General features: G+C 28.8%; 2 protein-coding genes across 10 annotated transcripts in view; both read right to left on the bottom strand.

The window, feature by feature from the left end:
* hyd (E3 ubiquitin-protein ligase hyd) overlaps window positions 1-14569 on the bottom strand; it is a 64608-nt gene extending 50039 nt beyond the window's left edge. For 6 of the 9 annotated variants that reach the window (XM_014423955.3, XM_014423960.3, XM_014423961.3 and 3 more), the window contains exons 1-5: window positions 14235-14569; window positions 7176-7379; window positions 4949-5192; window positions 4581-4789; window positions 3280-3497 (exon numbers count right to left, since the gene is read on the bottom strand). In XM_014423955.3, coding sequence (XP_014279441.1) covers window positions 3280-3497; window positions 4581-4789; window positions 4949-5192; window positions 7176-7379; window positions 14235-14296 — 937 coding nt within the window. In that variant the 5' untranslated portion in view covers window positions 14297-14569. Of the gene's footprint in view, window positions 1-3275; window positions 3498-4580; window positions 4790-4948; window positions 5193-7175; window positions 7380-14234 lie in introns of all 9 variants that reach the window. The other 3 variants (XM_067046169.1, XM_067046170.1, XM_067046172.1) reach the window with 1 other exon arrangement.
* A 78-nt stretch (window positions 14570-14647) lies between these two features.
* LOC136795478 (structural maintenance of chromosomes protein 3 homolog) overlaps window positions 14648-16285 on the bottom strand; it is a gene marked incomplete in the record, with an annotated part of 49868 nt that continues 48230 nt past the window's right edge. The window contains 2 exon segments of the mRNA XM_067046173.1: window positions 14648-14877; window positions 14947-15110. Of these exon segments, the coding sequence (XP_066902274.1) occupies window positions 14748-14877; window positions 14947-15110 (294 nt within the window).

Below are 16285 nucleotides of genomic sequence, written 5' to 3'. Positions count from 1 at the left end.
AATCAAAATCATCACATTAAACAATGTAATAAGAGTAAGTAAAATGACAATACTTTATTGCATATAAACAATTAACACAGAAAGCAGTTTGACAAACTCCTTAAAGAGAAAGCAATATTAAAAGGGATAGTTTGTACAATTAATAAGCAACGGTTATTGATAAAATAGGAGTTTTTAGAAATATTTAAAAAGGGTGGCCAAAAAAACATACTGTTTTGGACTTTTTTTTTGTACATTCATATCTTCAAAGCATTATTTTTTCCCTAAATTACATTTTCAATTCTATGTTAATTTTAATCTGAATACTGGGATTACAGGTGCTCTTCATAACCTAAATTAAAGTTTAACATATATTCCTCAGGAATAGGAATATTATTTTCTCATGGAATGAATATTTTTTTATGATATTCAACAAATTTAAAGACCAAATCAGAGATTTGTCACTTCATAAAAAAATATTTAATGTTTGAAGAATTATATTTCGGGAAATAGTAAACACATCAAGATGACTCATCTCAAATTGACCTCACATTTTTATTTAGTTCATATTTGCAATTAAATTAACAGTTTTTCAGATAATTACATAAAGGGGGGAAATTGCAATTTACCTCAATATTAGCCTAGGCTCCAAGGGCATGATTAACTCCCCTATTTTTGGCTTTACTTTCCATTTTAAGGATATGCCACACCACATAGTAAAGATGACTATTTTGTGACCTATAGTTTTTTTTTAGCTGCCTAGCACGGCCTCAACCAAATTTACACTATAGAATTTACCAAGATTTCAAAATACCTATTGATAATTTCAAAACTAAGTAAATTCTACATAACACATATCTACAAAAAGAACCTTTTGGACATACGATAATTTTTGATGATCTTAATGTTTTTGGTGCGCTGAAACCGAAAATGAACTCAATTTTATTTTTATTTTTTTTATCACAAATAGATTTTACACAAATTCATAATACGTAATGCCAGTTTTGTAGCACAAAAATCAATTAACTCTTTCATTGCACCTGGTGGTTCATTCTAAACTGACCAACATCAAATTGTTTATGGTATCAAAAAGGAGTTTAAGTTGGTATATTTCAACGTCCTAAAATTGTTTGAATTCCCTTTAATTCTCTTTAAATCTAATAAATGAATACTTTATTGTCTTAAAATAAAACAAAACTTGTCTTTTCAGTAATAACGAAAAATTTGAATTTGATCAATGTATACACCAGTAATAATTAAATTACTTCAAGTAAATTCAAGTTGAACTAGGAAAATCTGCAAACAAATACACCCTCTCTCAAGCAAGTGAAAAAATTTCTTGCTTTTGGAGGAAATTTGTATACATGAGTTGCAGGGTGGTGAATCTGATTACTCTTATTTACTTTGACCAAATATAAATGTTTTGGTACCATAGGAAAGATGGGTTGTCTTTCACTCCGATGATAAAAGTAACATATATGTGTTAAGCCTGTATTATTAATACAATTTATTAATTAAAATTGATCCAAATCTAATATTTTCTACTATCACAAAAAAAAAAATTAAGATAACTAAGATCTATATATACTTTCTGATCCCTAAAAATGAGAATTTATATGCAATCTTTTTGAACACCTTCCCATATTTTTATTACAATGTTTAAGAACAAGAATGAAGGTAATAATATAAAAATAATATTTTTATAAAATTATTTTGTAGAGATAATAAAATAAAATTATTATTAAAATGAAAAATTCATAAATTACCATATTAAGCTATTAAATTTTACTATTGAAAGACTCAATATAATTTAAATAATATACGTATCAGTAATATAAATTATGTCCTGACAGTGTATGGATCATGCAAGGTTATGAACATGCAAATCATTGGTGAACATTAATTACAAACCTTTCCTTATACATCCTAAATTTATTAAAAGCCAATCTCATTAAAAAAATAGATTTAATAACAAACATGGAATACTCAATTAATCGTTGTTTTAAAAGAGTTTTAATCGATTATTGAATATAATAATACATACTTATGAAATGTGTAGAAATTGTGCCTAATATTACTTAGATAAATATGTTTATTAAAAGCAAATGGAGCATTCATCAAAAACATATTTTCAAGATATATTAAATTGTTCAAATTATTTTTTAAGAAATTAATTTTTAAATAAATATTTTATATTTATATTTTTCATATTCAATATATGATTTAATCTCCTCCTCCATGTTTTATTCCAACCCTTGAATATAGATTTGACAGCACAATTCATCAACATGATCAATTGTTTCTCTTAAAAATCATCATTTGGAAAAGTATCATAAGAGATAAAAGTGCAGAATTAAATAAGCATACTTACTAAAAGCGGGGAAAAGATTGTGCTTATTGTTTAGAGGTTAGAACAAGAATCATTGAAGAAAATAATGTATTAAAAGATGTCAAATATAATAAAAAGTATAGCGCAATAGTGTTCCTCAACGTAATTGGCACTTTTTATAATCTTGGACATGATCACATTATCAGCTCCCTAGAGGGAAGAGTGATGATACCAGACAAGAAAAACTGATTAATGCACACCTAAACACACTTTGGAGATAACTTAAGTAACAACCAATAGGGTATGGTCCTCAGAGGGTTCACTGGCCAGGCTGTAAGGTGGCACTCGATAAGGCTGCTGCAGAGAGAATTATAAAAAACATCTAATGATATTACCAGAGATTAGTTTGACAATAAATCAACAGAAAAGTGTGAGCATCATAACGGATAAAAGAGAATTGCAATGATGCTATCTCTTAAAAATAGAAATGTTAAACAAACATCATAGGAAGAAACTATCAAATATTTAGGACCTACATTCTCGATAGAACTGGTCTTTAAAGAGGAAGGCGGTGGCCAAAGTGAATAATAATCCAAAAATTAATGAGCTCTTATTTGCTCAAACCAGAGCGGAAGATCAATGCTATCAGCCAATATTTGATCCTAGTACTTACCTACCCCCTCCAGGCTCTGTCCTAATAAAAGATACATCCTGTGGTATTAGAGGGCATTGATACCAATATCCGCAAATTCTAAAATGAAAACTGAAATCTAACAATGTCAGTTATTTATAAAAAGGAAATAAACCACACTTATTTATCAATTAAATGTGTAATGGCCAATTTATAGAGTTTCCTACAAGATAAAACGATGAAGAAACCATGAGTATAACAGTTACACAGTTTTATTTACTCATTATACGAGCAAAGGACGCACGCCAACAAAATAAATTATTTAAGAGATATAACTTGCCTCCTTCCTTGTCCCAATTGGTATCCCTAAGCGCAGTTTCAAGCCACCTCCTAGGCCCGAAGTACTGCCTATCCCTCCACCTTGAAAATGAGTCACGGTCGTTACCATCTCTCCTATCTCTGTCCCTCTCTGAGCTCCGTTCTCCAGAGGTTCCTTCAGATGAGCCTCTTTCTCTTTCATTAGGTCCTCCAGGACGCCTTAGTCTCCCAACATTTCCCCTATACCAAAGAGAACAAATTTGAGTTACAGTTTGTAAAATGAATGAAGTGAAATTAGGTTAGGGTGGCTGATCCCTGACAAACAATAATTATAAAAAGTGGTGTAAAGTTGATCTCAGGTGATTTTAAATGAAGATATTAAATTTTTTAAACATAAAAACTGTTTTGAAGTTACACAAGATAAAAATTTACATCTAATGACAAAATTAACAGAACACAATTATCTCTAGAAACTGAATTAATCCAAAATTGATCAAGAAATAATTCAAAATAATAATATAAGGAGAAATTCACATCAAATGATCAATGTAACTCAAAAAATCTAGAAAAGCAACTTATTTTTTAATTTGAGAAAAACAATGTAGGGATAAAAATAATTAATAATGCATTAGTTTTATAACTAAAGCTCATCCACTATGCTTTCCTCAACATGTCAATATGATTAACTTTATCACTGATAATATGAAAACTTGGCAGAAAGAGTGGTGAAATCAATTAAAAAAATTAACTAAGAACAGTATAACAATGATTTTAAATTTTTCCATGAATTATAAGAAATATATTTAATGACTATGTTAAAGAATCAGTTAACGTAAAAAGTAACTAGTTTGTTTTCAATTAAAAAAATTAAACATTCATAGAAACATATAAATCGAAAGAATATGTGAGGAATTAGGATGGGTCAGTACCTAATACATGTATTATCTCAAAAACAGTATATTGTAATCTTTAGAAATTTTGAGCCCAGGTTCCAACCAGATATGCATTGAAAGCTTTAACACCCAACCTTAAATTATCATCCATCAGAGATAAAACTGCTTATATTTTATATCACTTTTATTAAAGTTTTAGCAAGAATTTAAGAATCAAAATTTATATTTGTCACTTCTCTTTTATTTGTCATTACCTTTCTTTAGAGACTTCCTTTGTAAAAATTCATAGCTCTTGAAAACCGTAAAAAACATTTATAATACTGAATTATGTATAATAATGTAAGTAGACAGATCAAGAAAAAAATGGCCAGTATCAATGAAACAGTTAATAACCTTAGATATTTAAAAAAATGATTGATAGATTTCTTACATTCTCATTGATGAGTAGCCAAACATATCTTCAGAAAACATTGCATCTGCATCAATGATTACTGAATGATCTGGATGAAAGCCACCATCAAGAAGGGAAATAAGATCTTCAGGAACATAACTATCTCCGCCTTCTTCCCCTTCTTCTCCTTCTTCATCATCTCGAGATAATAAGTTATTTACGGCTAAGTTCACATCTAGATTGGTTCGCTGAAAATCGAAATAAAAAAAATTTGAAGACAATTATTTTTTGTATTAGGCTATCTTTGGAAGATGAAAAAACAAAACAATAAACGTTATTCAAAAAGTTACATCTACTATAACTAATCTATTTTCTAAAAAACACTTAAATAGATTACGTATTAATACCTGTAACTCTCTAATAATAAGATTCCTGCTTTTCCCCTGCAACACTACTTGTGCCTGTGTAACAAGTTCTTCAGGAACATACGGAGCAGATATAACGGTCCTGCTTCCACTGCCTGAACTATTTCCACCCATTATAACTCCAGTTCCACCTCGACCTCGCAAGTTTGAGGTGGATGATCGTACAATCCGAGCCCGTGTTCGAGTAACTTGGCGGCCTCCTCCACCTCCACCGCCACCCTTAGAGCTAAATTCACAACAGAAAATAATATAATTTTAACTGTTATTTTTACTACAACTATAAAAATAATAAAATCAAATAACTAATAAATGTTTTGTAAATAGACAATTGTTGAAAACTAAAATTAACAATGTTTAGTCCTTTTATTCCAATTATAATGTAAGCAATATTGTTGCCTCTGATTAACTCATATCAACATTTGGGTAAGGTCTGTTACCCTTCGTCAGGTGATCAAAAATATCTTGAGTTTCAGATAATTCAGATCATGACACAATGGGACTGGAATTAAATGCCATAAGTATCACCAGGGCCATGTTTCGTATTTAAGTACAAAGTAAAAGTATTAGGTCTTGTAGTTTTAATTTGTTATTATTTCGCTGACTAGTACTTTTTGACTCTTGCAATATTACTATCAGTTATCTCCATTTCAAAATAAAAAGTATTAGCGTTTGTTTTTAAAGGACTTATCTGTTTTGGAACCCAATGAGTCAAGAAAAACATTTTTGACCACTGGTCAGTTTGTGCCACAATTACCTCTTGAACAGGTGGACTGAATTCATTGCTTCTTTTTATGTTTAGCAGGATTTCAGCCCTGATGCCTATGTACCTAATCAGAAACCCTATGAGCAATAGGCTGAAAACATGTTTTCCACTGAGACTATAACACCAATATGGCCCAAACAAGATTGATAAAAACTGTTGAGTAGGATTTTGGCCCCAATGGCTGTGCACCCTATGGGCAATAGGCTAAAAATATATTTTTGGAAAAGGAAAAAGAGTTGAAAATAAAATTTAATTTGGGCATAACTCAAAAAGTAGTAAATTTAATGGTAAAATATCGATAAGTTTATTCTTATAATAATAAAATTTCCTCAAAACCACAAAAAAAATCTAAATCAGACTACTATTAGCAGAGAAAAAAAATATTTTCCTTACCAATCAGGATAAGGAGAATACTGAAAAAAGTTTTAGATATCAACCCCCTCTCTAATGAATATTATCTGAATGAGATAATTACTTTTCTTTTTTTTTCCCTCTGCAGTTATTTATTCCACAGCTATGGGTCTGACAGACATAAGATAGCATATAAATAGTGTTACCGAGTACGACAATCCCACCCGCAGTGTTTGGGGTTAGAGTAGATATCCATTCACCATTATCTAGTTCAAAGAGTAACTTTTATGTGTTTGATAGCTTGCTGGATAGAATCATATAAAGAAAACTTCTATAGAATCTGTCACTAATTAATGGCTCACAAATGTTGAGGGTTATAATGTAAAATAGCAGCGCAGTTGATTTGTAGTAAATAATATTTTCTTAAAAATTTCAAAGAACAACTTGTACATCAATTATTTATACAGATCAACCTATTTTAGCAGCCGCCATAACTAATCATGAGTAAAGTCACAACATCATGAATGCACTTAGTCGTGCAAATATATAATTTACTGCTCTATTTTATATAATAGAACTCATAGGAATATCACCATAAAATTTGGTCCCTACACTTTACAGCAAATAGATGCAAATTTTTATTTGGTGCCTTAAAAAAAAACTTATAAGAACTTAAAAAAATTACAAGATACATCTGGTAAAGTCAAGAATTAAATGAAAAGTCTTTGAAATGCTGATATTAATTGAAGCCAATTGAATTAATATTTAAAGATATCAATGAATAAACAGTCTTGAAGCTACAAACTTTTTCAAAAAATATTTTTAAAAAAAAGTCTATTTTTGTTTTCGATTTATAACTCAAAAACAGGAGAAACATGAGAATTATAGTTAGTAGTCACAAGGAAATGAACTATATGAGTGGCGGTCCCACAGAATGAAAAACTTTGACCCCCAACCATGGTTAGGAAGTATAGGACTCCAATGGGAGTCTTGGATGAAAAAAATTACAGTAAAGGTAAGCCTAAGATATAATATTCTATCACAAAAATATGACATTAAAAAAAAAAAATCACTACATTTATTTGAACTACTTACTTTTTGCTGTTGTCATTCTTGGTGAGATCCAATCGGTCAGATATAATTGAAAAAGCCACCCTACAAACTTTGCCATCTTCTAAAAGCAAAGCAAAATGATTTGGTCCGATAACAATTTTTTTTACACTAGATTTTATAACAGAGAGAGCTTGCGGTGGTGAGACAGGTCCAAATCGATTTAATCGATCAGCTACTTCCTTTAACCTGTGTATAGATAATATATTATTAGTTAAAGAATATGCTTAAATAGATCCTTATTTCAAATCAATAAGAAGTTTTGATTTAAAATAAGAAAGAAAAAACTGTAAAATAATGAAATAAGAAATACCATAAATACATTTTAAATTAATATCAATACAATAATCTTTAATCTTAAAAAAAAAAATTCTTTTTCACGTTCCATGGTATATTTATAGGCCAAATTTGTTATCATCATACTGATATAAGTGACACACCAAAGTTAGACAAATGGAGATTTTGGACCCCTCTGCCACAAATCTGGCTTGAGTCAGAAACTTCAGCTAATGCATTTGGAAAATTTTATAAACATGATCCTTATCACCCACTGACATAATATAAAAAAGCTAATAACAAAGTAACTGAAGAAGAAAATTTTTTAATGTTTTTAAGAAATATATTGGCTAGGTACACATGAGAGTAGAAGATATCCTGGTGTATGGTGAAATAAAAAAAAAAGCAATAATGATAAATCCTACAATAAGCTTTAAAACAAATTATTATGATCAGGGGGTCAAGGTGAAAGTGGAAAAAGAGGATATTTAAATAAAATGTATTCCTTATTTACAGGAAAAGTTTAGGGAAGAATTTGTCGAATGAAAGTTTTCCATAAAAGGACTTTGGGGGAACCATCCTTCATTTAAGAAGTTGTTTTTTGGAGAGGCTAACTATTAAAAAGAACGAGCTACAGAGCCTGGATGAAAAAATTATTTTAGGGCTCACTGCGAATCTAACAATACCATATAAATTCTCAATATTCAGAATGTCTTCTACTTTTGCCATTCACAACTCGCTTTTTTATAACTTTTCCTAATGTATGCTGAGAGCATTAACAACTCAACACAATTGGGCAACCATCCGTTTTTGTTTTTTTCTTGTTACTTTTCAACCATATATTTCCTACAAGGCATTACAATATAACATATCATATCCTAACCACTGCATCACATAAACAGATTATTCTATTGCCACTTTTGACAGTGTGGTAAGGTTATTAAACTGTTTTACTGAATATTCATCAATATTTGTTCAATTAAATACCTCTAAAAGTTACAAGTGATGAGCTAAATAATGAAATCTTGATAATGGATTACGATATAGTAATTACATATTATGGTAATTGGTTATTTTAGTAACCTTTGAATTGACTATTTGATACAACTGTTGCTTTATTATGGCTTTATATTTATAATACATGGAATTATTTGGACTGGAGAGGTTATCGCTGAGTAACTGCTTCTACATAATCTGTTATCAAGATTTAACTCTTCAATCAAACACTAAAAGTTAATACTGGAAGATTGTTGATTGACCGTGTGTATAGATGAATGGAATATGGTCCGGGTGCGGTAAAAAAAAACTCAAATAGTAGAATTATACTATTTTATTTAAAAGTTAATATGGTTTAACATTTTTGATAATGGGGACTAACGGGGCATTGTAAATGATTGTAAGAAGTGAACTTAGTCATAGACAGTACAGCAAGCATATGGAAAAAAAAAATTAGATGATAAGATACTATCACAATAATAATGAACTTTAAATGATATATTTTCATAATTATTTATTAATTCTCAGAAATCGTATGGCTAACTGATAAGAGAAATGTTTTAAAAAAGATAATAATAATAATCTTCAAAGCCATCCACATATTGTGACTTATTAATAAAATATCTTAATATTTTGTTAACAGTAAAGTATGCCAGTAAAGTCACTAGTAACACAGCCAAATGGTTTTAAAACTATAAGGAGACATTTAACAATTCTGACAATAATTTTCTTAATTATAGACTTGAAAAACATTGGACCTACCTCCTATGTTAAGCATATTTGTATTTCTGTATTTGTAAGTCTGCAGTACATACCACTAATTACCAATCCTCTCATGTCTGACTTAACGTTGTTTTAGGTAACTTTTAAATTCTTTAGCTGTGCTTCTGTGCACAGAAGATGAATAAAAACAATCAGATAAAAAACCATAAAACTCACAAAATTATATTTCAATACCAATTAGTATAAATATCACTTTTAGCCTTATTTTTATAAGTTCCTGATCATTGAATCATATCAAAACATAAGTTTTAAATAAAACACTAAAATAAAATAAAAAACTTGAATAAACAGGCTTCCTATCCTAACAAGTAAAATAGGTAAGAAAACAACACTTCATAAAATACATTAAAGAAGTCCTTCATAGATAGCAATACTTGCGAAACTACGATTTTAACTAATTTAAATGTAATCAATTAAGTTTGACAAAAGACTTAGGATCATTAGTTTAGAATTACCTGTCAAATGCCTTTCCATAACTTATTAACAATAATAAGTCATTAACGAGGCATTTGTTGATATCCCAATTTTAAGGAGGTTAAATCATTATTAACTCAATGATTAACCGACAGAAATTGGAAGCAACATAAAGGGACTCAAACAATAATTTGAACAAGCCATCATTCCATAAATAATAAGCTGCTAATAGCAACTGGATTATTGTATGTCTGAATAGGATAAGGGATATATTTTAATCAAGTAGAACATAAGATAAAATATTTTCGCAAAAACAAAAAGAGAATGAGGTCAAACAATTCATTGAAAAATATTCTTTACTGCTTTACAAAAGATGTGTTTATACAATGATGATTCTCAGAAGATTCCCACCATGCTATTGCTCTCCAATAATTCAGTTGAGGTTGGCTGTCAGTAATTGTTAGTTCAGTTCATATAACTTCAATTCAGTATAAAATAACATATACATTTTTTCAATGATTTTCATTGACAATTCATAATTCTTCTACTCTCATTATTGATGATAAATTAATATGGATGACAAGAAGTGATTAAGCTTGTGAGAGGAAAAACTGTCTTATATGACAAGGCACTAAATACAAGGATTAAAAATTTAACATGCCAATTTGGCAATCAGGAGCTAATATTAATATATGGATGATCAATCTTATATTTGTACATATTCATTTATTTAATGAATAACAGGTAGTAATAGATGTTTAAAGCTACTGCAAGCTATACAGCAAGAACCGTACAAATTTGCAATATAACTGGGTAACACAGATAAAAAAAAACTATTGCAGAGCTTCGGAATGTTGGACACGATACTATTCAATGATCCGGTAAGTATCAAAATTAGAATGGGGAAGATCTTGGATAGAAATAGGGAATATATCAAAGATAAAGACTTCTTGTTATCACGAGAATCAACTTATGCTCTGTGGTATAGTAGTCTTAAAATTAAAACGAACACTCCTCTAAGCTACCTAAAAATCAGCTGCCCTATAGCTCACTTGAGAATAATTGCCCAACTACAACTATCATGCAAATATGCAATTACTTGATGTGGGTTCGCACAAATACATTTTGGACCCACAGAAGCTATATCCAGCTTGTGATGGAATGACATTGGTGGATTGTTTCCATTTTTTAACAAACTGCCCCACGTATCATGAGAACCGAATTCGATACATGCCGAAACTACGCTCTATGAACCAAAACCAGTTGTATGAATTTTTATCTGTACCCTCACAATTGGATCTTAAACTTCTTTTTATATATTTAACACAAACCCTTATACTTGGAACAGGATACCTATCTTCACAATAAGATGTAGTTTTTAAATAAATAATATTTTTTCACTCTGACTAATGTATATAATCCCAGTTTAGGTATACTGTATGTTCAAAACTTACATAATAATTTATAGATTATTGTGATTACTTAATTGATAAACTATTAGCTTATAAAAATGATTTTTAATACAACATTTGGGTATACTATTTTGTTATTAGCTTATATAATAATTAAAGTTTGTAGATTGTTATTATTTAATTATTATTACAATGATTGCTAAATTATGTACTTTAGCTAACTCTATTTGTATGGGGATTGCCCCACAAACAAATAAAATAAATTACTATTATCAATATAATAAGTTTAAACAATTTTTATACTATACTTTAATAAGTAGAATATAAAACCTTGAAATAGCAAACAAATTGATTGAATCTACTAAAACTGATCTTTAGAGGGCATGAAAAAGGATAAAAATGTTCTTATATAAATAAATTTGTACAGCATTTCCTGTTAAAATACTCAGGTTACCAAAAGCTTGTGAAGTTTCAATCATAACGTTATTCAAAGGAAGATTGAAATGATCATATTATTAATGAAATTAAGAAGAGCGCATATAATACAAATAAAATAATCAGCAGGGTAGTTTAAGGTTGATATATCCTTATAAAAATCCTGAACTTTTGACTTCATTAAAGTATACTAAATATATTTTATACATTAAGTAGTTCGAACAAAGTTTGAAAATACTCGTCCTGTTCACCTTACATGCCTATAAACAATAGTTCCCAATACACGGACAAATTACTCTCTTCACGTGGATGTTTAAATAAAACCTAGTTTGATAAACCGATCCATGATTAATAGTATAAATTACAAACTAAGAAGTTATTCTCAATCATACTTTTAAAAAATAATCAAAGTAAAATATCTTAGAACATCATAAAATTAGACAAACATGAATAATTAAAATTTGAAAAGAGATTAATCTTAAATTCTAGAATTCTTAACCTTTAATAATAAAAAAATATTTGTCAAATTTCATATTAACCCTAAATAAAAGAGAAAAGAACTTGTATATATTGAAATAATATAGCTGTTAAAATATTGATATAAGTACAGATAATTTATAAAAATGAATTAATAGATAAATTAAAACATGTTTTTTTTGTTGTTTTTTTTTTTATGCATGATGATTTCAAAATGAAATCAAATATTAATATTTTTCCCTACATCATTGTAAAACATAAAATAAATTAAAAGTGGCTAATGGCCCAAGTACAGAAGGCATGAACAAAACAAACATTACATGCCTAACCTAACCTTAACAATCATAAGAATACAAGACACATGTTTCTTCTAAACAATAAAGGGTATCAAAATGGAAATGGATTGGCAGCATAAATTTTAGGCACATAACAAAATGAATTAATTAATCATTATATAATTTTGAATAACTAGTAATAGCGTAACTAATGTACATGGGTATTTCAACCAATGCAAACTATAAACCCAGCATAACTGGGAAATTCATTCCCAAAAATGCAATAACAAGAAAAAAATATATGTGCATTTAAAAGATTATATTATAATGAAGATAATTTCATTACAGTTATGCTTATAGATAACAGTCGAAATAGTAGCATTTAGGAATACAACAAAACTAGCTGAATTGTATTTATGAAATAGAATAAATAAGAAGGTAAGAACTGCAGAACAAATCAAACAAAAATTACTGCATGGCATCTATATGGCCGCTCCACTCAGGCCCTCTGTGAAATGTAAAATGTATGTACTATTATACTATTTTACTCATGAAAAGCAGGCCGGAATGGAAAATTCTTACTGGGCTTTAGATAGCAAGATGATAAATTTAGTATGTCATTTACAACTATGGTTTCATTCAATTTCAGTAATGATTTAAATTTTTTAAACTCAAGTAAACAATTTACAAATAACACAACAAAAACTTAACATTGCAAACTGTGTCTTCAGTAGTGTTAGACAAAAATTTATTACAATTAGTTTTGATGGTAATTAGTAATTGCAATTAAATTTGATGCTAATCAGTAAGTAATCACTGTGGCGAAATTATTGATTGTAATTGCAGACAAAATTACAATTACAGCGATTTATTAGATAGTTACAGTTATCAATCACTATTTCTTGTAATTATCATTTTATGTCTACCCTTCAAATTAAACTAATTGTAATGAAAATAAGTTTGTGCTGAAATATGCTCTTCTGGTAAAGAAAACTTATACGAATCAAATAATTCAAAGAGCTTGTGGATTCCATGAAAAGTTGTTGTAACGATTATTTAACTAATGTGCAAAAAGAAAGTAGGTATAAGAAAACAAATACACAATAAAATTATACGACTCTTTTACAAAAAACAAATTTCTTCAATGATATCTAAGTAATAACCATTACCCATACCCACCATGAATAAAATGCAAAACCTCTTACATCAAATTCATAATTACGAGATATATGTAAGTGAGATTAATTTCATCTATGGAAAAACAAAAATAAATAACTAACTGGTAATGAAATGAATTCTTAATAAACAATTGTCAAATATAAACACATAAAAGATATAATCTTTGCTATAATTTACAGGCCTAAACGTTAAAAATATTGTTTTGTTACTTGAAAAGAAAGACCACTATACTGAAGAAAGACAAAGCAATAAAACTCAAAGACAACTATCAAAGATATGCATATTTAAAAAATGGACATAAACAGAATAGAGATAATTTGTTCAAATGGCCAAAAAGAAATGAAACCTAAAATTAAAGTTGTGAAAATATGCAGAACAAAAGTGCATGAGTTGAGTGTAAACTCCTGGTGGAACAGGGAGGTAAGTAAAAATCAATGAGCACTTTTGAAGGATGGAAGTCTTAATGACATAAATGACAACTATGAATGAAATGGCAAAACAAAATATATATGCTAAATTAAATAAAAGAATCCCTTATCAAAGCATAAGTAAGTAAAACCGACTACAGGTTAATATTTCGGCCTTGGATATTACGATCCATTACAACTAATCTATACAAGGTGGGGTCATAAGTAGTATAAGGCATGCAGTTTGAGCAGAACGTAATAGATGTATGTGTTAGCAATGGATAACAGAAGGTAGTATTCTGTCTGTACAGCAAAATTGTTCTCTGAACCTTATTAAGAGGGTAAAAAACCAATGAATGGTCGAACAGCCGAGCGTTCGGGTTCACATACCTATCATTAAGCTGGTCTTCGGTGCCAGGAATTGGATGAACAACAAATTGTAGCGACGACATCGTAACAAATTATAAACAACACACAATTCCAAAAGAAGTTCTCAAATTCACCATTTCACTTATTGAGTAACACGTAAACTCCTTTCTTTAACTAAACAATGGCCGACACATAATGGGGGCATCGCCACTGATGGTTTTCCAAGAGCAGAAAGCAGTTTAGCCAACAGGTTTCGCTTTGAAAATATTTTTCTCCACCAACTATTTGATCCAAAATTGAATAACTGTGAATGCCGAATAATTTTATTTTACTGAATAAGGTACTAATACGAAATATGACTCTTTCCTAAAAAATTTTAAACTATTATTCATACATATGGTTTTGTTTATCAGAAAGAGGGGGTTATACAAATATGAACGTTAAAGATGAAAGGTTTTATTATTTTCTAGAATATCTTACAGCAGTTAGGTTATTCCAAACAATACACTTTGTTACATTTATATTAAATTAAATCTATGCTCTTTTGTTTAATATTTTTATTTCTTCTTCTAATTGTCTAACTTTTTCTTTCAATTCATCAAGTCTTTTTAAAAACTCGTTTTTTCTCTTCAACATTTTGTTTATTTCCAAATTGACTGAGTCACTGAAAATCAAATATTATTAATGCATGTTAAAAACTTTCACAACATATAACAAAACCGGCCATACTTACCACAGATCAGTGTTTTTCAAAATATGTGTAATATCTTCTGATTCTTTAAAAGGGTATTTACTATGTTGTTCATTTATCATATTTTTAACAACTATTGTCTCTTGAGCAAGTGCTTTATCCATCATTTCCAGGTTGCCTAATGACTCTTTGGTTGTATTTGAATCCTATAAGTTTATTTCTTTATTACACCTGTTTTAGATAGTGAAAGTATACACTTTTTGTTGTTGATATTTATTTTTATTGTTAAGCCTTTATATGCAGCAATATTTTTGATAAAATTGCATTTTAATTATGAGAACTTGAATAAAATGAGCCGCAGTTGAAATTAGTTATATATGTGGTTATTAAATGTAATATTATTAAAAGAAATAAAAATACCTACTTAAACAAATATCTTTAACCTTAGATATTTCTAAATGTGGTAATTTACACATGTTAAATGTTATGTAGCTAAATTCATATGTTTTAATGAAAAATAATTAATTGTACACAATTTTTGTGTTTTGACTTATATTTATCTATACAAAATTTATAATTATTAATGTAATACCTAGTTACCAATCAAAGACAAAACTTTTTTATTCTATAGCATTTAAGAGAAAACATTCTTATTTGGACTAGGTAAATTCCAATAGAATTTTTTTCTGAAAAAAGTTATATAAATAAAATCTGAAGAAAAATAAATAAAATATGGCTGAGTATATCTATAAGTAGCCAATACTATTTAGATACTGTAATGAATGCTTTTTTGTTTTTTTCTAGTAAAAATTGCTAACTCTAAGTAATAAGAGATCAGCTGCTTTGGACTGGTTTAGAGAAGACACACTTCAGGTCATTCTCAAAGCTTAAGTTATTTTTAAGTGTGCACATTTAAAAATGACTTTGTTTTGTACAATTTGAGTGTGTGTGTACCATTACTAAATAGAAAGTTGATATATTTACAATTGGTCAATTATACCAACTATTAGCATTTTAGCTTAAAGCTTTTAACGCTGTATCAATGTGATGAAGCCTCAGAATGTATTTAGTTCCCATTAAAATGATGAGATCAAGTAACAAAAAGCAAAATGAAATGAATATCTCCTATTAAATAACATGTTAAAAGTCCTATCTAACCTCAAACCAACAGTAATAACAGAAAGCTATGACAAAGTCACTGCTACTGACAGGTTTTCTGAATGATAAAATGCCATTGTCTTCCATACTTTCCCAGGGACAAAACAGAAAGAGTACATACTTTCAAATATAACCTTAATTGACCCAAAATTTGTCTGTTATACTTCAGGAATTTTTTAACTCCCAATTTTGTATTCATTTCAGCAACAAAGTAGTAGACAGT

This window comes from Halyomorpha halys, unplaced genomic scaffold (genome assembly GCF_000696795.3).
Source record: "Halyomorpha halys isolate HHAL.00 unplaced genomic scaffold, Hhal_1.1 Scaffold448.1, whole genome shotgun sequence".
NCBI lineage: Eukaryota > Metazoa > Arthropoda > Insecta > Hemiptera > Pentatomidae > Halyomorpha > Halyomorpha halys.
Note: the sequence above shows the minus strand (reverse complement) of the source record. Positions and strands in the feature narration are given on the sequence as shown.